This window comes from Temnothorax nylanderi, unplaced genomic scaffold (genome assembly GCF_030848795.1).
Source record: "Temnothorax nylanderi isolate EJ_2023f unplaced genomic scaffold, tnyl_v1.0 TNYL_tig0035_pilon, whole genome shotgun sequence".
In the NCBI taxonomy this organism is placed as follows: domain Eukaryota; kingdom Metazoa; phylum Arthropoda; class Insecta; order Hymenoptera; family Formicidae; genus Temnothorax; species Temnothorax nylanderi.
Window position 1 is genome coordinate 907,682 of NW_027249097.1, and position 22,823 is coordinate 930,504.

The 22,823-nt window shown below is 42.0% G+C and overlaps 2 protein-coding genes and 1 long non-coding RNA gene across 6 annotated transcripts; 1 reads left to right on the top strand and 2 right to left on the bottom strand.

The window, feature by feature from the left end:
- Positions 1–407: 407 nt before the first annotated feature.
- LOC139771027 (uncharacterized) lies at positions 408–3,681 on the bottom strand. 2 transcript variants are annotated; one of them, XM_071703454.1, is made up of 6 exons: positions 2,733–3,681; positions 2,153–2,618; positions 1,743–2,077; positions 1,421–1,668; positions 1,172–1,337; positions 408–1,080 (listed from the first exon to the last, which is right to left on the bottom strand). In XM_071703454.1, the coding sequence occupies exons 1-6, from the start codon at positions 2,759–2,761 to the stop codon at positions 837–839; spliced, it is 1,488 nt and encodes a 495-aa protein (XP_071559555.1). In that variant the 5' UTR covers positions 2,762–3,681; the 3' UTR covers positions 408–836. The 2 variants fall into 2 exon arrangements, with proteins under 2 accessions (XP_071559555.1, XP_071559554.1); XM_071703453.1 differs by having other exon boundaries at positions 1,421–1,671.
- Positions 3,682–3,806: 125 nt separating this feature from the next.
- Positions 3,807–22,623, bottom strand: Cpr (Cytochrome P450 reductase). 3 transcript variants are annotated; one of them, XM_071703451.1, is made up of 11 exons: positions 22,425–22,623; positions 10,653–10,855; positions 9,684–9,876; positions 9,169–9,318; positions 7,544–7,668; positions 7,180–7,368; positions 6,865–7,103; positions 6,422–6,753; positions 6,073–6,334; positions 5,763–5,991; positions 3,807–5,685 (listed from the first exon to the last, which is right to left on the bottom strand). In XM_071703451.1, the coding sequence occupies exons 2-11, from the start codon at positions 10,820–10,822 to the stop codon at positions 5,541–5,543; spliced, it is 2,034 nt and encodes a 677-aa protein (XP_071559552.1). In that variant the 5' UTR covers positions 10,823–10,855; positions 22,425–22,623; the 3' UTR covers positions 3,807–5,540. The 3 variants fall into 3 exon arrangements, with proteins under 3 accessions (XP_071559552.1, XP_071559553.1, XP_071559551.1); XM_071703452.1 differs by lacking the exon at positions 22,425–22,623 and adding an exon at positions 21,595–21,748; XM_071703450.1 differs by lacking the exon at positions 22,425–22,623 and adding an exon at positions 15,136–15,366.
- LOC139771030 (uncharacterized) lies at positions 17,716–19,062 on the top strand. The gene is made up of 3 exons (XR_011717864.1): positions 17,716–17,959; positions 18,091–18,266; positions 18,764–19,062. It is a non-coding gene; the product is annotated as an uncharacterized lncRNA (long non-coding RNA).
- Positions 22,624–22,823: the final 200 nt, after the last annotated feature.

Sequence of the window (22,823 nt, forward strand, 5' to 3'; positions counted from 1 at the left end):
GCGTCGCGACGCCAAAGAGGGAAGGCCCGAACTTGCGCAAATACCGCCCGCGCCCCCGTTCGAAATTTCCTGCGGCTCTGTGCCACGTGCCCCTCGAGGGCGAGCGACATTATTATTATAAGAACGCGCGGGATATTAATTAAACAAAGGCATCTGCACCACATTCGCCACATGTGTAACCTTTGCTATTTTCTTCTCTCTTTACACACACACATATATATTCCTTATCATGCGATATATTTTTAATCTTAATGTCATATGACGTAACGGGCGAAAAATAATTCAACATCATTTTATATTTACGACGACAATAATATACGTAACGCTATATTTAATCCTTAATTTTTGGATTTCTTGAGGAGGAATTTCCAGGATTAGAACAATTGCGGGTGTAATAACACGTGGTATTACATTTATTCCAACAACATTGCTATATATATTTATTTCACATCCAATAAATTTATAATAGTGCGGCATACAAAAATATATCCATTCGCGGTAAGCGTGTAGAACACTTGAACAACATGGACGCGTGGTGAGGTAGAGACAGTATTATCTGCGGAACAACGGTATTTAAAATAAAACGTCGCGCGTACGCGTGCGACGATCATCTTCCGTAAATACATTTTACACGATAAATATATATACTTCATTCTTAAAGCGTTTCATCGTGCTTCAAGCGTTATCCTGATGCGAAACCGAAACGCGTCAAAGCAACATTTTGTACTCCTCGGCTTTACACGCAGCATACACATATCGAACATTTGTTAAAAATATATTTCTCGCATGCAAGTGTTCAAAGCGCTTCTTCCGATTTCGTCGCGTTAAGCTTTTTCTCAGAGTCTCTCCGTCCCTCGGACTTTCTTCTTCTTGCCTTTGGCCACTCTGGGAGGGCAGTCCCAGCCAGCCGAGAGCAAGCTGATCCTCGATTGCGCCGGAACGATGTGCTTCCCTTGAATCGCCAAAAAATCGCCGCTACGATCGCGAGTCGCGTGGGCGGATTTCGGCATCGTGGCTCGAGATATCGGGCTCAAGGGTTTTCTGTTGCAGTGCAGGGCAGCAGGCGACGGCGCCAATGATCTGTAATTTATAATTTGAATTATCCTTCATCCTCTTAATTTCCTGACCATTTAAAGGAAAGAAGAAACGTTTCAATGGCAACCCAACGCACCCATTTCTGCTGCTAGGAAGCCTTGAAGTGTCTATGGGAGCGAGTCGAATATTTTTCGGCCAAACAGTAGGAGAGACGGGAGCTTGCCAGGCGGAATGAATATTTGGATTCCTCAATGCACCCGATCTTCTCGCGGAACCTTGGAAGCCAACGTAGCCAGCTGATCCTAAAACATCAACGATTTTTGTGCGACTGTTAATATTAATGCATCAATTAATTGATAACTGAAATAACTCGGTGCTCATCTACCTTGGCAGGAAGAGATTTCCAAATTCTCGTACATAAACTTAATCGGGACAGTCTTTAAAGTAGAGAAGCTTTCTCGTGTAGACACGGTAAAAGGCACGGGGCTTACAACGATTCTCTCGTTAAAAATAGTGCCAAGCTTATTTCTGCCTATGTGTGGCGTGCACAACCGTTCCTTGGCCCTCAACGCGTCGTCATCTCCCGCATCATCAAAGTTTTTCAGTTTGTTCGCGGAGATTGAATTCCTCGTTCTTCTAAAAATCAGATTACATAAAATAAAAAGAAGCGCTCCCGCGTTTAATACTTTATTTTCTTTTAATCTTACTTCTGAACTCCTTGATGGTTCGCATCGTTCTTTATTGTCTGAAGGGAGCTTTCGGTATCCAGCAATCGGTTTCTTATGCTTATAGACTTGTTCTCGATATAATTCGGCGAGATTGCTTCCTCCGTCCAATTCGCTTTTGAGTTCCTTGATGAATTTCTATTACCATGAACGGGAGCGGGGGCTATTCTCAGGGCGTCACTTAGGTCGTCGTGCAAGGAATCTGTATCGCTCTTCTCGTTAGGAAAAAACTCTGAGATTACATGTTCCATCATCATGTCGAGAACATCTTCGAATTTCGCTTTGTTCAGTTTGTATTGCGCAGAATCCTCTCTCTCCTGTAAATATCATAAAGATACAGTATACGCATGCAGATTATATATCACTCGCTAGAGAAAAGCTTCTCCCTTTACCTTCATCGAAAGATTGCGTTCGGCGAATGCTTCATCGTTTTGCGGATCAAGTCTCTTCGTCTTTTTGTCGCTCGAGCCAACCTCGCGCTGTTCGCAGTCGCTCGTTGCAGCCGAATTCTTGCCGACTATCCTTAGATACGGTATCTGCGATCTCCACTGTATACATTCGTCCAAAGCGGACTCTTGGAACAGCTGATCGTCCTCCTCGTAGAGGGTCCTCTCCACGGTCGCCCATTGCTCCTCCAGTCTATGAGTCGCCACGCTTTCCACCTCCTGCGACCAGGAAACGGACGTTGCCGCGCTGTTACCGTTCGACGGGGCGTCGTCGTCCTTCCACGATTTCTGCCGCGGCAAACTAGGCAGCCGGAAGCGATCGTTCCATTCGTCCTCGCACCCATCGCCCTCGTCCTCCTTCAGTCGCAGCAGGTGTTGAGGGGCCTTGGTCTTCTGTGTCAGCGGGCTGATCCTGCGGGATAACGAATAATTACCGTAATCCCAACAATTTCGACAGTTGCTCGACGATCATTTTGCTCGGGGCAATTTTCCAAATTTGCCTGTGAGATAAACAAACCGGACTTACGCGCTTCTCCTGCGGCTGTTACCTCGCATCTCATGCTTTCCCCGAGGGTCCTCCCCATCAACAAGATCCGATCGGCGACGGTCCCGTCGCGGGGATACCACGAATCCACAACCTCGCGTGTCTTCCAGCACGAGAGAGGGAACCTTTTACCGATGCCCTTTCGATTTCTGACTTCTGACGCGCGCAACGTCCTCGACTGGGACCTTTTAACGGAGCGGCCGCATCGCTGCCGCGCCTATTTCTGCCATTCATAATTTCTATTTTACGCCGTGCCTCACACGCGAGCACATTATCGATCCCCCGTGCTCGGGCCGTGACTGAAATATTGACCACGATATAACGGAAACGGACTCGCGTACCCGCGGCGAGGCTCGTTCCACCCCTATGCGCATGATACTGAGGGTTGCCGGGGAACCCGGGGTGCCCGGGGGGGTTGCCGAGGGTCGCGCGACGTGCGGTGCGGGCCACGACGCCCGCGACGTGTATTATTCAGCTGAGACGCGAACCCACACGTCGATGATTTACTTTTGCCGGTAAGACGGTCAGTTTTTTTTTCCACCCACAGGATGCCCCGCAAATCCAGCAATTGTAGGAAACAAATTACAAGAGCGAAACAAAAGTTTTTGCTCGCACAGCCTACTCGGTATCTTCACAATATGGAAGATTATTTTATATTCAATTAAAAAGCAATGACGTCAGATAATGGCGTTGCATCAAAATATATAAAAAAAAACGTTAAATCTATGATGCTGGACTCGTGAGACGCTCTGTATAATGTTATTGATATCCTCAGCGACAATCTGAACTTTGAGATTCAGTTTATCACAATTATGTTTCGATTATTTGTTGGGTAACTGGTCACTTTTCGATTTGGACGATCACTTTCTAACTATGCTTAGAGGAAAGAAATTATAAAGTTAGTTTGTAAATGTTTTCTTTTACATAAAAGTATTACCATTCCTAGATACGTGAATGATCCAAGCAGAACATAAAACTCATGATAACGTTATCATGATGTCATTATGAGTTTTATGTCCCATCTGGAGAGATTACGCTACGAATAATGTGATCTGGTTGCCTTATACATGTCAATCGACTTGATTTTTATTCACCATCCCTGTATGCATCGTGTAAAAATATAATTAATTATAAATTCATTATACAATCGCCATGAGACGTAGCTTCGCACATACCTCGATATCTTTAGCTAGATTAAAAACGCTGCGCGAATAAACAGCGATCTTGCTATTCACAATTGTTCGCCTAATTTGTTACAATTGCATTACTGCATCAATAATATCAATAATTGAACGTTAATTTTCAAGTACAGGAAGCCTCTAAGTTAAGATTTTTAATGTTGATTGAAACCAATGCGCGCGCGCGCGATACCTATTTCGATTCGTATTCCGCATGCCGCGACGGAGTGAACAATGGATTGAATTTGAATTAATATTCACTAGTAACTTTCTTAGCCTCAAATTTCACTACAGATCGCTTTGGTTCACGTGCACGAACTTAGCGTAAAAAGCGTCATTTTAAACACTCGAATAAATCTGCTCTAAATATCTCTTTAAAAAAATGTCACTACTTGCATACTGACTAATATCACCAATCGATACAGACCAATAACTTCTAAGGATTGTATACTTTATATAATTATATAATTTTCTTTAAATGTAATTACTACTGAGACCAAGACACAGCTTCAGGCTTAAATATGCCTTGTGCGTAAAACTTAACAATTGTACAAAGTCTTCTTGCACAATAACAATCATTCACATTGACTATATACTGAGCTTGCAAAGAGAAATTATATCCGTTGTATATATTCGCCTATTATATTTGACGTGAGACTTAACATTTAACTAGATTGGCGCATCGCGATCGGTAGATCGCGGATAATAATGAAAAACAGCCGAATTTTAATGAAACTGTTTGTACAATTTGCGTGATGGATTACTTGATATATGATGGTGAGCCAGAGCCGATATTTTATTGACATGTCTAAAAGAGCACTAAAATATTCAAGCGTGAGCAGAAACGAGTTAGTTTAGCTCGTCTTGTTGTTCGTAGAATCTAAAATGTATAGAAAGTCCGTTTAAGTAATCTTACATTTGATTATTGTGAGTATAAAATTATTTGTGAAATAATCTTATGATTATTTTATACTTTAATTATTGACGAGGCAGGTATAAGGACGTTACGTACGAATAAATACAGCAAAAACTCGACTAAGTTTGGACTCCAAAGATGTACAAGTGGAAGATTCCTGACAATGAAAGCTTAACGAACGTCCAAGATACGAGATAGTATATAATTGCCATGCATTTACTTATATTGTGTATAGTACGCACAAATGAAATTGATAGAAGTACGTGTACAAATAACCTTAGGTTACCTTTCACATTCTTTTTTAATAACTTTGAAGTCAGTTTTTCTTCGAAAACCGATATTATATATAAATATATAAACTAATTTCCGAAACATTTAAATAATGTACTTTGTTATCTACAAAGACGAATATGAAAAATAAGTCAGATACGATTAAATACTTTGCGTAAAATTTTAGAACTCTATACGTAACGTCGGCTCTGGCTATGAACAATAATTCAACTACAGTTATTCTATACGGCAGGACATGATGAAACTCACCGGATAAAAACCACGGAATGAAGATAGAGCGAATGAAAGGTTAATTGACTGAATGTCATTACTAATGATTGTCCCGTCGCTTGAATGAATCAAGCTTGGACCCTCGCACTCAAAAAAATGCTTCTGTATATTTCTCTATGGTACAATTAATATGGCTCAACTCCAAACATCACTGGAATATCGCTTCTGCGACTCCATCTTCTTGATGTAATTTGCGGCGTCAAGTTCCGACATGCTGCCACGTTCCATCACCACTTTGAGTAATATATTGTGCACGTCGCGTGCCATGTTTCTCGCATCCCTGAGAAAAACACAAACAATTTAAATTTTGAATACAATTTCTTTTTTGTAATGAAAAAGTAGATGCTTTGGACTAACCCGCAAACATAAATATGTCCGTTTTGTTCACCAATGACACGCCACAATTCCTCTTTGTTCTTCTCGAGCAAATGCGTGACGTAGACTTTGTGCTGTTGCTCGCGGCTGAACGCGGTGTGCAACGTTAGGGTGCCGTTCTTCACGTATTCCTCTAATTCTTCACGATAGAGATAGTCCTCCTGGCTTTTTCTGCATCCAAAGTACAGTATCGTGTCACCCGTCTCTTTACCTGGGATTAAGATTCAACTATTAGTACGCTCTACCGCAATGAAAATGCTGCGATACGGAATCAAAAGCAGAGCATGCTTACCTTCCTTTCTCGCAAAGTCCCGTTCCTGTATGAAACCTCTGAACGGCGCTAGACCAGTTCCTGGACCAATCATGATGATGGGGGTACTCGGGCGCGTCGGCAAACGGAACTGAGACTTTCTTACAAAAATCGGGACGAGGCAGGGTGGATCGGAAGGATGTTTCTCCTTCAACCAATTGGTGGTTACACCCTTGTTTATCCTGCCGGTCGGAGTTTTGTACTCTACCACCACCGCCGTAATATGGACCGAGGTTGGATGGAGCTGAAACAGGAATTATGATTTTTATTTAAAGGTCTTTTTTTTAAATAGAAAAATTACATTATTCTTAAAATCAACAAAAAAAGATACCTTCGGAGACGAAGATATCGAGTAATATCGACACTGTAACCGTGGCAAGATCTCGCACAAATGATCTAATGGTGGCTTCAAGCTGGAAATATCCTCCAAAATGTGCACAATGTTGCGGTTCTCTTGATTTATCCATTGCTGATAGGCCGCTTTGCCTTCCGCGCTGGTCGACGCCATCAGCTTTAGCTTCTCCTTTTCCGCGGGGTCGCTCGTATATTCTGCCAACTCCTTGAGAACGTGCGTGCGCGGGTTACTCGTAATGTCTAGGTAATGTGTCAAGGCAGTTCTGTAGCTGCAAGGGCAAGGGAACGGATGTTTCTTCGTGGATTCCTCTGTAAAGCAAATAACAGTTTATCTTTTAAAAAACGTAAATAAATGGTCGTATAAAAAACGAGAAAGAAAAGTAAAAAGGAGTGGGGAGAAAATAAAGAGCGAGTAAATACCATCTGTATTCGTAAGGGTGAAAATAGTATCCAAATTCACGCCGCATTGCTCGCCAATTTTGTTCACCAGCTCCGCATTGTTCACGGGATAGACGGCCAAATGATCGCCTGTCTCGTAACGCATCTTGGAGCCTTCGATGTCGAACTCGATGTGCATGCACGATCTCTCGGATGTTGGACCGTGCAGCTCGCGATTCACTTTCACAGGAGCCAAGAATGGGTTCTTCGCATCATACGGCCTACAGACAAAAGATTAAGAATGCTAAGCAGGAACAGAGATTATTTCACGCAATTCCATAGTAAATAAGGACTTACGGTCTCTGATTCGCGAAGGAATGAAGACGCGCGATCTCTCCGGTGTAGATGCGATCGGTCGGCAGGTCCACGTGCTCCGTGAGTTTGTATTGTCGAATGCTGACATCTTCGCCAGCTCCCTCGATGCCAAAGAACTCACAGACGGCCGGCCAAAATTTATCTTTCCACGTGATGAAGTCATCCTCTATGCTGCAACATTGAAATTAATTATTAAGAAAAAGAAACTCTAAATTGTAGAAATTAAGAATGGTTGGTAAGACAAATGAAATATATTTGCCTATGAGTGTCGTGATAAAAAAAAGATTTATTTTAAATTGTAAAAATAAAGAACGGATGAAAAAGGGGGGCACGTTGGGAACCTTACTTTGCGTCATCATCCCCGAGACCCAGCTCGAAAACGCGCGTAGCACCCAATTGCTCCATTCTGTGATCCACGTATATGCCAATCTCATTGTAGTGCTCATAGGTCTTATTACCCAGCGCGAATACCTGAAAAGAAAGTAGGTAAGCGATTGTGCAAAGCGATTATTGACGTGCATTCAAACCTTTGACTATATAATGTATAATAAATATTTATTTAGTATTTATATAGTACTTGACTATATAAATCTTTGACTAAATAAACCTTTAACCATATAAATACTTATATAGCCCTTATATAAACCTTTCTATACATACATAGTAGCTAAAGATTTATTCTGGTTTATTCGACTATATATAAGTACAGTCCAAAGTTCAAACTCTTCCCGTTGAAAGACTTGAAAAACGCTATAATGCATCATAATTAGCGGGAATCTCGTGCGGCGATCGGCAATCTCGGATTTTTCTGTTTTTCTCCGATTATTCGAGTTTTCGTCGATTTTCTAACCTCAATATCTCTCGATACCACGTGCGACACGCGCGGTATCGCTGTACGCCGCCGCGCCACGATAGCGCCGACCCGGCGACGGTGCCGCAAGGTGAGGCGGAAGAGCTTATCGCACGACATTCCGATGTTCATGACTCGTATCAAAACGCAATCGCGTACGTAATATCGTAGGCGATAACGCCGGTATCGCTAGATACTCGTGCACTTCTGACGTTACGACGTTACCGTGCACCGGCACTTTCACTTTCTATCCGAAGAAACTGCGATTTCATACACCCGGTTACCGGTATCGAACATAATCGTCGCATGTGCGATGACTGTGATGTATGCTGCTCGACAGTCAATTGCAGTCAATTATGCGTTTACGTAACGCCCAAAGTGGACGAGAGGCCCGAGAGGGCACCACTGCAATAGTACAATGTACAATCAGTACAATGTCAAGGCGAGATATATTCCAATCATTTAATAAAATTTAATTTGAAAAATAAAACAGGCACGAAAGCAGGACAGAAAAAAAGCAAGAAAGGCTGCGTTCGGGGAGCGCGCTATTAGCGCTATTCGCTTATTCTATCCTTGTTCTACACTTGATGAGCGATAAAGATAGAATGATGCAATAGCGCTAATAGCGCGCTCCCCGAACGCAGCCAAAAAAGGACGGAAGGAAATAGCGCAAAAAAACGCGTACTTAAAAAGAAAAACCGCAAAAAGAAAAAATGCGAAAAGAATCAAGCGCAAAAAGAAAAAAAAACAAATGCAGGAAGGAAACAAATGCAGAGAAAAGGAAAAACGTGAAAAGCGTGAAAGGGAAAAACGCGAAGGAATAAAAAAAAAACAATAAGGAAGAGGAAGACAAATTCGTTATTTGTGTGCATTAATTGCATCCTTGGGTCATATCCGCGTTTTTTTTTTCCCAACATATTCTCGCCGCACATAATTATCGTTATCAAGATTATTAATCATCAATGCGTGTATTATAAAAGTTAAATTGAATTGCCTGAATTGTACACAAAGCAGTCTACTCAGACAAAAGGACGAAATTATTATAACTTCACGGCGATTACGACGTAATATGTTCGATCCGGAAGTATTCAGAGAACGTAAATCCGAGGACGTATACATACCGCGTAGTTCAATCCTGTGAGATCACCGTCGCCGTTCTTGAGCCAATCAATGAATTCCATCGCGTTGTCGGTGGGATCGCCCTCTCCGTACGTGGCCAAGCAAAACACCGCCAAACTGTTTGGAATAGTCTTCAGATGTACTAGCTCCTCCTGTCGCAGCAAAAACAAACATTTCTCGCATCATCATTAATATTTTTTGCGTCACGGATAATATCGTTATTTATCATCCGCAGTAAGGTCGTCCAGTAAGGCGAGACGAGACAACTACCAATGTATATATGTTTCTGCACGTGCGAGAAACGTGCACGTTTAATAGCTATAGTTAAAGAGAATGTCTCAATTGGCTCAACAGCATCACTCGAGAAGTCTCGCTCGGCAAGTTTCCGTCTCTCTCGGATGAAAATTTACAGCAAACATCCTCGTGTATTTGCAAATTGCAATTTAATTCCCGCTCTCTTTTCCCCTCTCCGAGATTATACAGACTTACAGTAAATCGCCATAACGATTCCGCTTACCATATCGCACTCCTCGGGATCGGCCACCATGCCCTTCATCTTGTATCTAATGCCCTCCTTGGCGAGACGACCAGCGAATTCTTCGGCAGTACCCGTCTGGCTGCCGTAGAACACCACCAGACTTCGCCCGGAGGTTTTCAGCTTCTTGATAAAAGAATTCTCCGATGGTGGTGTCGCGGCCAAGGACGTCGGTCTGTAATTGAAAAATCGTAGGCGTTCAGCAGCGCATTACAATGCCACTAATCCTTGCACTATTAAATTCGTAATAGTGTCAAATTATACTCAATTTGAGTCATTTCGAACCATTTCTGTAGGTCGCTACTTCTCCTACTAAAAAAATGTCGTTAATTTTATTTATTTTAACGGGATGTGAACCCTTTAGTACAAAACATTGTTAATTTAAAACAATGTTAGTTTGACTAAACCAATGAAGTTAAAATAATACTGTTTTGTGTTAAAATAATAAATTTCGACACACATTGTAGTTAAAAATAACAAAATGTTATTTAATTCAAGGTATCAGTTTAATGTCAGTTTCTACCAATGTAGATTAACTTTAATCTCGGTTTAATTTACTTTTTATCTTTTTCTAATTGTTAAAATTAGAAAAAGATCAATTGGTAAGTTAAACAATGCAGATTAAAGTTAATCTGCATTGATAGAAATACACATTAATTTCCTTTAAATAACAGTGTGGCTTTTTCTTATGTCGATTTCTATCAATGTAAATTAACTTTAGTCTCGGTTTAAAAGATAAAAAGTAAGTTATAAATCAAGATTAAAATTAATCTACATATGTAAAAATGGTCTTATTTGCCGGTTCAACCAAACCTCCTCCTTCCTTCGAGTGATTCACGAAGGAATCCCGACTATTCGCACCGGTAGCACTTCGACTCGAATCTATCGAGGTCCTTCCTTTTACGCAAATCAGGGGATCATATAAGGCGTTTCGACAAGAACCGCACTTACTGAATGGAGTAGGACTTTGGCGCTGGCGTGAGTCCCTCTCGCTTTCTCCTTCTCAGGAGCCACCATGCTGCCGCTACGAAGAGACCAACGACCAACAGGACGTCCAGGACGCTGTAGTACGGCTCGTCGTATACCTCCGTGCCGCTTCCGCTCTCCGGGGATCCTGCCATTCTTATAGCCTTGGGTTGCGACGCGTCCGCGGTCTGCGAGGGATTCAACACAATTTCAATTGATTGATCGTTTGACTTCAGCGGGATTTACTTCTCGTGCATAAACTCGAGACAAGACTCTTCATGCCCGCGCCAGATTATTTCCCTCCCATTATCTTATCATTCTTAACTCCACGCGTTGCACGCAACGCTAATTAGCAATATAGTCTTTTCGCCATAAATCTTTTCGCCATTAATACAGAATATATAATCAAATATGTCATAATATGGCCTTTATTGTCAGCGCTCTCAAAAGCCTAACTTAGGCCGGTATTCATAGTTATTTAAGACCGTCTTAAGTTCAATCTTAAGATGTCATAAACCAATCACAGAGCCGTCTTAAGCGTCTTAAGACATTACTTAAGACGATCTTGCAGACTATGAATACCGGCCTTAAAGTCCAAAATGTTTCTATTATACCAAAAGTACGACGTAGCGAGCGGAAATTAGGAAACGCTAGCGTTCTTGACCCCCCACCCCCCCCCCCCATTGTAGTATCTACTTAGTTAAGGATACACAATTGTCGCATAAAAATTATTACGCACTCGAAGCGAACATAGCCGTGACTCGACTCTTATTATCTCGCCTTTATCAAGGTTGAATGTCAGTGATAACGCCTGTCGCAAATCGTCGGGTGGATTTATTTTAAGAGAGGCGCTTTTTGCGTCGGGCAATTTACGTCAGTACTTATTTTGCATTCGGAATTTTCGCGTGAGCCATCAGACTTTTCCCTCGTCTCCCCCCTCCCCCCACCCGTTCGAAATTGAAATAAATGCTAATAAGTCCGACAACGAAATTCATGTGAATGGTAATTTCCTTTCGCAGGCTTTTGCATCACGATCGACCGTTTGTTCGTCATTGTTTCGAGCGGTGGTCGAGTTATCGCGTAAGTCAATCGACCGTCTTATGAAAGAAATACTGGCGGTAAGCGAGCTGTCGAAAAAGACATTTATTAAAAAGATATTTATTATTGGTATGAAAATGTAATAATCGTCTTTAACTACGAGAAATCAGTCTATTCGAACGGACAATGCTCCGGTTGCAGAAAGAAAACGCGTCTTCCACGGGCACTTGACACCGCCTGATAATAACAGAGAAAAGCGAATGACGTACGAATCCTTGTAAAATAGTTGTTGTTTTAATTAACAGCCACGCGCGCGGTTCGCCGGCGGCTCCTATCGCAATCGTCCGAAGTGATAAAATAGTAAAAGTGATAAAGTAGTAAAGTAATAAAAGTCAAGGATTCACCTCACGTCAACGATCGAGAGTCGCTGTTTATTTACTTACTACTGATTTCGTCACTTATTTACTACGCCGAATGACTGACGCTGACGTTAATGACGACTGGCGACGCCGCGACGCGACGATTCCGAATCCCGACGTTCGGAGATTTCTGAATGTCATATACTCGCACGACATTCGGCCGAGATTATGACGAAAGGTTGTCATTGTCGGCCGAGATTATGACTCACGCTCGCGATCGACGATAATGATAATTAGGCGGGATTATTTGGCATTACTCTGCACGTTTCGGTTCCACGCAATTCGTTACCTCGTCGCGAGAACGCCGATATTATTTTGTCATTCTGACGTCGGGAAAAAAAAACACACTCATTACGCGGCGGCACGAAAGAGCGAAACTTATATAATTATTGTGTCACAGCTTAATGCAGCTTGCGTAACGCAAGCGGGATCTATTAGATTCGTGATCGTCACACCGCGCGCTCGCGGTTAAGGAATAAAATCGGCTCCAGATTCACACGAGAGAGTCACGTTTTTAAGGAGCAATGAGCTCGAAACATCACCGTTGTTCTTCATCTATATTAATGCACGCCTTTATTCTCTTATTTCTCTTCGCTTATCTACCTGCCCGCTTATTACGACACAGTCGCCTTATCTTGGATTTATTCCGCTCGCTCGATTCACCTCGACCGTCTGAAAGCGTCACGATGACTTCTGAAAAGCGGCCCGTGCTGAATGAGGAAAAAGTCACGTAACCGAGCTTGCTTAGTATACAATTAGCTCCTCCGCTGTATTGCAAGAATTTGAAAAAAATGAAAAGCGTCGCGTCCCGGCCATAAATCTTCCGAGATTTACATTGCCGGTTGTCAAACCGATATAACGACCTCGCGAGCGCTGATTGATCGTTATTATTAGATTACAAGTGTTTAACTTTAAGCCGATCTCCGTTTACCTAGGCGCGCTGCGAAAAAAAAACTCAATGAATTCGCGGAAAATTACGCAATTATTTCCCGAAACGACAAAAACATGTATGTACAAAATATACAAAATTGGTGAAGTTTGGTCATTTCGTAGGACACTTAATATTTAACGGGCAACTTTCGATAAATAGTTAACCATTAACTACAGATAGCTTATCGTTAATAAAAAATTTAAATTAATTTGGCGCCGACTTCAAAAATTGAAAGGAATTCTTAAAAGTATTATTAATTTTGCACCGATTTCAAAAAATTGAAAGGGATTCTTAAAAGTTAATACTTTCAATTATTTCATACTTTTTAAAGCTTTTTTCAATTTTTTTTTAATTTTTTAAATACCTTTTAGAGCTTTTTTTGAAGACGGTTCTATTCAAAAAAAATTTTTTTATTTTATACTTTTTTAGTGCTTCATTAAATTAATATGAATAATTATTATCGCATATTTTCTTACTGCTCCGTAACCTGATATTCTAGCGCAATATTTTATGTACTAAAACCTGGAGGATTGCTCTATAGGACAGTGAAAACCGCATTTAAATCCGTCCAGTAGTTTTAGAGAAAATCGTGACATACATACATACACGCCGAATATAGAACCTCCTTCTTTTGAAGTCGGTTAAAAATGAAAAATTGATAAAAATGCGCTAGGAAATTAAGTTTAGCAGGTCTTCGATCCTCAATTACCACGTGACACTTTTAACATCAATTACACGATACACAACAAACTTTTTGTCTTATTTAATTATACTTATTTATTGCAATTTAAAATCTGTCGTCGGAAGGTATTATTTCCTAGTGGCTTCAAAACACCCTTAAGTAATCGGAGGCCCTTATGCGCTATTCTGTTTTAAATCCTTGTAACTCGGATCCTAACAAAAAATTTTTAGACTGAGGTGAAAAATTTTAGATGGGGTGCAATATTAAAAAAAAAAGAGTATAAAGGTTAAAAATGGAAATAAAAAAATAAGAGACTCCTGTCTTTTTACTGACAAATATGCAACTAATTTTTGTCTACCTTTTTTTAGTAAAATTTTTGTTATAGCTCACTCAAATAATAATTCTATCGAATTACTCTACTTAAAAAGGTAGATGAAATCATTCATTAGTTGAATATTTGCCAGTAAAAAGGCAGAATTCATTTACTTCTTTTACAAGCTTTTTTCAACTTTTATAATTTTTTTTTTACCCACCATGGCTGATTTTCGGAAAGATCAACTCTTTTTAAACCCTAAATACCAATTGACGTCTAAAAATTTTGATCAGAGTCCGAATAACAAAGATTTAAAACAGAAAAGTGCCTAGGGGCCTAGATTGTCCTAGGACATAATGGGTTAAGGTCAAGTTATTTACGTATATTGATGCTAACGGTCAACGACGCTCTCTAGTGGCCTTGACTTTAGTCAAGGATTTATCCTTGACCAAATACTTGAATAAATTTCAGAAGTTTAATTAAGTCAGATAACATTTCAACCTGCTTGTCTACATTACATCACAGATATCGAAAACTGAAGACCGAGAGAGATGTCTAGCCGTTAATTTGCATCGTCCGTTATCTAATATTAACCGAGCTATCGCTATTGCTAAACGTATCTCATTGACACAGTTATACTGTGTCATTGATGCTAATTTCTTTGTTTTCTTTCGTTTCTCTCATTTCGTATACGAACTAGACACGTGATTTACGCGCCGCGGTAAATTTCGGAGTAATGCGTTTCATTCTCCGCATGTTTGGACCTCCTTAACAAATTGTATCATTCAATCATCAAGAAAGATACGATTAAATTTCACAAGTTATATTTAAAAAAAATAACCGCGTACTCTTTTAGAAGTATAAAAAAAGAAAAAAAATGTCAAAAAGTCGAAAGGCTTTTCGATCCATTTTACGCAGTTTCCGACAAAAATCAACCTCCTCTGCGTATCCGACATGCGTGATAGCGCACGTCAATCAACACGATCTATGCCGGAACTCACACAATTCCTGGAAATCACGGATCGCGTTATCTCCTCGCGCCGCGTCAACAATCATTTTACATTACGTTATTTTGATTCGCTTACCGGAAGATCCATGCTGTGCGCGTGAAGGAACGTACGAGCTAACGGAATTCGCGGAAGCTTTCGCAAGCGGAATTAATGCACGTGGCTATGCCGCACGATGTCTGAGCGATCACGTGCGCGAATCTACCGCGACGGCGATCGGCGCGCGACTGTAAAACGGCCGCGGACGGCGGACGGCGGACGGCGGACGGCGGAGCGCCAAGTCGAGCTCGCGCGGATTTCGCGATACGACACCGACGGATACGATCGCGTCCATCAATATGCATGTGTCGTAAACGCGCACGACGATGACCACCACCACCGCTGCCGTTGCAAATAAGTGCCATCGTGACGAAGTGACAAGTCATCCTACACTTGCGCGTAATTAAACGCTCGGCGCGGCTTCCACCCCGATAAAAATCCGCGCGACGCGAAATTAACGAAATCCGAAACTCCCCCCGAGAATCCCGATCGCTCGGTTACCTCCCGTCCGCGTGCACGAGAAACATTTTCGTTTCCGAGTGGCGTACGTGCGAAGTCGCACATGTTCGACCGATGGGCATTAATTTCAAAATCGACCGATCACGTTCTCGAGAACAATGAGTCCGGAATTATTACGCAGAAATCGCGGAATTATTATTATTACGAACATATATTTTGATTATTCTCGGCAAACTGTAACCGATTAATCTTTAGTGCGAGCTCTAGGCAAAATTTTGTTTAAATAATAGGCTCTGTTTAAATAAACGCAACGGATGACGTAAGCCGAGAATCGTCAAACACGTGCAATTGTCAACGATACGGTCGTCAGCGGGACTTGAGTTTCGTCATTTAAACGGCGCTCGTCTATCGTCACTCGCAACTACGAATATTTAATGGCACTTTGGCCTTTATTATTGCAATCATCTTACTTAACTGCAACGAATTACGCGTCTGTCGTTTCTTCCTGAATTCCTCCAACGTGTTTCGACGAAAATTGTACTATTAACAAGAATACGTTACATATATACCGATATACCATTATGTATTCCTAGCAGAATTATACAATATTTATATAATAATTCAGTTACGCAAAACTTACAGCACGCGTTATGTCTTTACTAATTTGTTGACGAGTGTTTTCCTCAGACGTTTTCCTTATACGCTCGGAGATTCCATATTTTTATAGCATTATGTAGAATGATGTAAAAAAAATGTAATCGTTTAATTCTGAATTTAATTATATTTAACATAATTTAAGTAAAAAACGTAAAATCGTAAAATTAAATACTTCAGCAATATTTTGTAAACTGGGAGAAGAAATCTTAATGCGGAAATATCAGAAAAAATCAGATCAGAAAAATAAGCAATTGCAGCTATTTTACAACGTGCACTTATGTGCAATAATGAAGTGAACGTACACGTGTATTGATATGCATATGCAATGGTAATTACTCCATCGACAAATATTACGTATTAAAATGAGAAATTTAAAAGTTTAATATAGGAATGCAGCAACAATGCCTTGTTGCAGGTTTAATTTACGATATTGATGACTATGAATTTTACATCTGCTCTTGTATAATTGTAAGATTTCCTTCTTGCGGTAACTAAAACGCGAAGAACAAAGATTACAAGATTCTCCGATATAAAGCCGCCGAGCATACCGATATGCAATTTTCGACAATCTCGTATTAAATATGTAATTATTACATAAACGGTCTACGTATTTTTTGCGATTTGTCTCGAGATACGAAGAGATTGCCGGTATGATTTTGTCGAGCAAAATAAAATATAATCGCTCGGAATTGTGCGGCGCACTCGAAAACATGCGGTGCATGCAGATGGAAGTCGGTCGAGAAAGTGAAAGCCAATAAAAGGAAACGGGTGAAAAGAGAGAGAGACATGCCTCGCGCTAATGTAACTGCGTAATTAGGCGGTTTTCGTTATCGACTTGACGGCACCGACGGAGAAGAAAATTTCCCCCCCCCCCCCACCCCCGGTAATTATTTCCCGATGGCATCCGTCGGGTAATTTTACCCCTTCACGCGAAAGAAGAGCCAATCGTTGCTCCAGTCGTTCAACGCTCTCTTCCTATGCCTTCCTGCTCAACGGAGAAAAGGAGGGCGGGCTATTGTATGCAAACAACATCCCTGAAAGAATCTTGCGGTTGCAATATCGTTTCATTGTTATGTTGGATGAACACGGATGGATTATTGGTCAATTTGTCAGCAGGAAATGATGAATAAAATATCTCTCCGCTTCGGTGCGCGATACGCGCGTGATATACCTAATAGCCATCTCGTCCCGACGAGCGATAGTTTAGGAAGGCAGGCCGTATGGTGGCGAATTACAATATTAACTGCACAAGGTCAGTTTTTTAAATTATACGTCCGGCGACGTATCGTCATACATACATACGTCACGCGTCTAATCTACACGATAGAAGACATGATTGCCTTATCGTTGTATATATATGTACATATGTATTACTAAAGCGAAATTTTGCCAGCAATTTCGACGAATTCCCGGAGCTATCTGTTAGCCATAACAGATACTGAGCTGTTCCGACATATTCTAATACATGCTAATATCGCATTAAACAAACGCGATATATCGATACCTCGGTTGTTTTTTTTCTTAATCGTCTGCACGAGTTTATCGAGCGCGTCCATGCTTCTTCGGGCAATCATGAATCCATTAAAATTTCATAAATAATTCACGAGCATCCGCAGCGGAATAACTTTATTCATCGTACTGATGGCGCTAATAGATTGGGACAGCTTTAATCACAGATGCATGCTCGTCATGGTGTCTCTTCACGCATTGTCCGCCTTTCTTCTACTCTCACGACAGAAACCCGCAGGCGAGTTGTAACCTTATACCTAACAAACCGGATTGTTTTTTGAATCTTTTGAAGTGGACCCCAAGGAGTGATTAGGCGCGGCGTCAGATGACTCGATTAACTAAATTATACTATGTTTGTACCTGTCACAGTTACGATCGAGAAGGAAATTACGACGCGAGTTGAGAAAAAGCGAGAGTGCTGACTACAAACAGCGAGGCAAATCTGTGCGAGGCTGCGAGTTTGTCGGTGACGAAATTTATCAACGATCATGGCAAGCGAATCTGAAAAGACGAGTGAACCTGAAAGAGAAATAGCAGACATTGAAGTAAGCGTTTCTAAAACGTTTTTCAATATTGACGTTTTATATTAAGGGAAGGTCGATTTCTCGACAAAGATTTCGCCGATGATATCTTCTCCGGCATAATCTCATCGAGCACTCATAGTGGTAAACACGATTTCTGCGTGTTATTTTTTATATTTCATAATTTAAAAATAAAATTCTTGTATAACTGGAATGGTCCTCTTTTCAAAAACCGATTAGTTCCGGCTTGCTCAATCAAATGTATAATTAAGCATACGTATCGGAACTAGCGTGACAATAAACTGCGAGACAAAGTATATTCTCAAAAACGTTGCACGAGATTGGCTAACGATATACAGAAGTCTATGAATATCCACATAAGTGTACCAGAACACGCACAGCGAAAACTCGGTATTTGACGAGATAGTGCCGGCGTTGAAAAATACCGTCAGCGAAATTCCTGGTGATTTCGTTCGTCAGTTACGACGTATATCCACGACGAAAGGGGAATTGCGTTGCAGGATTCAAATGACGAGAGAAATAAGGAGAAGATCGAGATCGAGACGACGTCGACGAATCCGAAGCGGGAGGACAGAAAGCAGCCACCGAAGGCCTGCGACGAGGAACCCTACATCGTAAAGCTATTTAAAAGTCTAATGAATCCACAGGGAAGTCGGGATAGCGCGGAGGATAAGAAAAAGTGACACGTGAAGAATCTCAGAAGCTATATAAAATTCTTGCGAACAAAGGAGACATTAGCGAGAGACATTCAAGAATGCGGGGACTATTGTGACAAAAAATTAATACATTTTAAATTATATCCGTGATATCTCCGCATTTTACCAAGGCCGTTTAAACGAGTGATAAGAACCGTCTGGTCTCGATGCGATAATTTGTGTCGATTGAACAAGTCAAGTTGATATCAACAGGAATATTCGACACTCTGACGTAGTAGTAGACAGTACGTCAGCGCGATCAAAGTGTCGGTGATCAATCATCATTTTTAGAGGAACCTGCGTCGACAAACGCCTTACGTGCGAGCATAATATAATTCTACATTTTGTCATTGTCGCCTGCGGGAATAGTATAGCGTGAAAAAACGTCCAAGGTCGACGTTCTCGCTTCTGCCCGAGTGTTCCTCGCGGGATTTCGAATCCCGCACGATTAACACGTTTTTCGTTGTACGACGTAACGCCGAGCTTCTGCCGAGCGCGCGTATAACGATATCGGTAACGTCTCGTGGCCGCACCGAACCGTGCTGAATAATGCATTTGGGGTTCAAAGATCGTACACGTGTTCTTGTCTGATTGATTGTCTTGACGCTTAATGTCCATTTCTACCAATGTAGATTAACTTTAATCTCGATTTAACTTATCTTCCATTTTTTTTTTCTATAAATTCTTAGAACTGGAAAAAAATGAAAAACAAGTTAAACCGAGATTAAACTTAATTCTACATTGGTAGAAATGGACGTAAGATAAGCTTTCCAGACGAGATCCAAGATCTGGAGGAATAAAAAAACGCGCCGTTCAAAGATAATCTATCAGAAGTAGCCGTCTCAGGAGTCTCGTTTTTATCGCTCCACAAAAAGTAAAAGAATATTATAATAGATAGCACATTTCTATCGATGTACGTTAAACTTTAATCTAATTCTTAGAACTAAAAACGATAAGAAGTTAAACCGAGATTAAAGTTAATCTACATTGGTCACGGATAGAAATGGACACGGGTACCGCGCGACAAGAGAACAAGGTATCGGAAGGTGGCGATAAGAGAGTATAGATAACACCGAATTTTTTCACGAAGGACAAAAATTCCAAATTCCTGGAACGCTTCCGTACGTTATCACCGAACAACTCTTTCGACATATCAGCGATGCGGTCGATAACTTCTCCCGTCGAATATTCATCTCCAATTGAAACGGATCTTTCCATGTTTCCTAAAATTTTCTAATTTTCTCAACTCCTTAGCTCTTTAATCAACCTCTTACGCGGATCGATCTCTTAGGCCCAGTTTCACAAGTGTTCGGTTAACGTTTAACCTTGGATCACAGTCGATTATTCTCCTTGAGCTTAAAGAATAATCGAGTGTGATTGGTCTATTTTCTTACGGCTTTACGATTATGACTAAAACTTTGTTACGTGCAATGGCCCTCACTCTTCGTCTCCTTCTAACGTGCCCCTTAGAAAGAGACAAAGAGTGAGTTAATCTGAGATTAAAAGTTAACCGACACTTGTGAAACTGGGCCTTAATGAATCTATGTTCTCTAAAATTTTCTATTTTTTTTTTCAATTCCTCGATCTTTAATCAATCTCTTATGAAGATCGACTTCTTGATGGATCTCCCCACGTTTTCTAATTTTTTTGACTCCTTAGCTCTTCAACGGACCTCTCATAAAGGTTAATCATAAGAGAATTCATAAGAGAATCAAACTCGGGATCTCATCTACAAGTCGATTGCTCCTGCACGTGGAGTCAAGCGTCGTCCGCGGCAATCTCTTAATGACGACTGGGGAAAAAAAAGAGCAAAAAAGAAAAGAGAAAAAAAGGAGAGGAAAAATTCTCATTCCGCAAGACGAGTAGTCGTCTATCGTCGCGAATAGTGAAAGCGGTCTCGGACAAGACTCCTGGAAACTGATATGCAAGGCTCCGTCTCGTATTGTCCACTTCTCCGCGCCAATTGCCGCGTTTCACTCGAAACGCGCATGCACCAGTGCAGCACACACGCAACGCGCGCGCGCGAGGGGATCCCGCGATGAGGCATGCACCAGTGCATACACGCGCCGCAAAAAAAAACTCGATTCAACCTTGTATACCAGAGATTATGCACGGGGAAAAATTCTCGCGCGGCGTTATCTCGATGACGATTTCTTCTTGCGAAAACGATATATGCCGAGTCACCGCTCGTATACTACGTTTACGCGAGCGTTACTTCTGTAGTAACTTACGATAATTCACTCGTTTACGCGGAGTAAATTATCGTAAATTACTACAAAAGCCCGTTTACGCGAAAGAAAATCCCGTTTACGCGAAGGAATTATCGTAAGTTACTACAGAAGTAACGCTCGCGTAAACGTGGTAGTAGTCTCGCTCGTTTATGTCATGCGAGGAAATAATCCGAATCGGAGTGACGATCGGAAAACGCGTATAATCTTCCTATTGTGCTCCGAGCGTGTGATCGTTTGGGAAAATCATTTTATCTTCGCGCGTACAATCGCGCGCGTGCAGCGCGCCGGTACGGCCGGGAGAATTAATCCGACGCGAGACGAGAGAACGCGTTCGTCGAAATGTTCTGAAACGCGAAACGTGTTCGAACCGCATGATTAATTTAGACTGTAGGGCCACATGCTTACGTGTCACGGGAAGATCTGACTGTTCGAGACGAGCGACGTGTCGTGCGCCGTTACATCCGTTAGACTGCAGCGATAAGTGGGTACCGAGGGGTCACGGGTACCGGGTACACCATGGGGTCAAGGGTGCACGGTATCGAATCTACGTTACTTTGTAGGCCTGTTCGTTCTTCTGACCTAGTGCAACGAAAACGAACACTACGAACAGACCCCTTTTATCAGCTGTTGACCGACCAATCGATACGAGACTATCGAGGGGTCCTGGGAAACGAGAACGGGCGACGCCGTGCGACTTCAATTGCGCGCTAAAGTAAAACGCCAGATAATAAAGCGCGTACCGTGCAAAATCTTACCGTGCAAAGTCTGCGTTTCTCGCGGAGATCGCAAAAGGTCCGCGAGATTAGGCCTGTTTGTTTTCGCTGCGCTTCCGAACTTAGTAGCACAAAGTTAGAATGAAACGAATATAATTTTCTTCTCGTTCCAACTTGTTGTTGCACTAGTTCGGAAGTGCAGCGAAAACGAACCCAGAGGGGATCGATCATGTATCTTTTCCCCCTAGGACGGAAACGTGAAAGGTGAAAAGTTCATCTCTTTCTATTCAACACCAATAGAAAGAGATAGTTACATGAAACTTTTCACTTTTCACGTTTCCGCTCCAGGGAAAAAGTTACATGATCGCTATATACCCAGCAGGTCTATTGTCACGCGAGATTTCGAGCCCCTTACATCAGTCACGTGACTCCGTGGCTCCTCGGCCTTTTCGTATCCAATCCCGCCACCACCCCTCCCCCTCCGCCGCTTTACCACCTGTCGGAATGCGGTTCGAAATTTACCTTTGAGCGGCTAACCGGTTATTCGGGTAAACGTCCGATGCTCGATCGCCCGGTCTTCAATAGCGACACGTGACGGACGCTGCGTCGTTCCGCTAAAGGTGTACTAAGTAATTCGACGACGACGCGAACGACGACGGGATCGAATTTCCAGCGGAGCGAGCCGAGCGAGGATGGTGAAGACGCGTACGTGCGTCGCTCGAGCGACCCGGCGATCGGCCACGATCGGCGACGGTCGGTGGACTCGGTGGTATCGGCGTCGCTCTCTTTTTGTGTCATTCTCCGAGCAGCCCGAGCGGAAATTCGCAGTGATTCGCAATTCGCAGGACGGTTGATAAACGAGCACTCGTTAGACGACGGTGGCGCCGCGAGCGGCGGCGCTCGGGAGCGCGCGAGATTTAA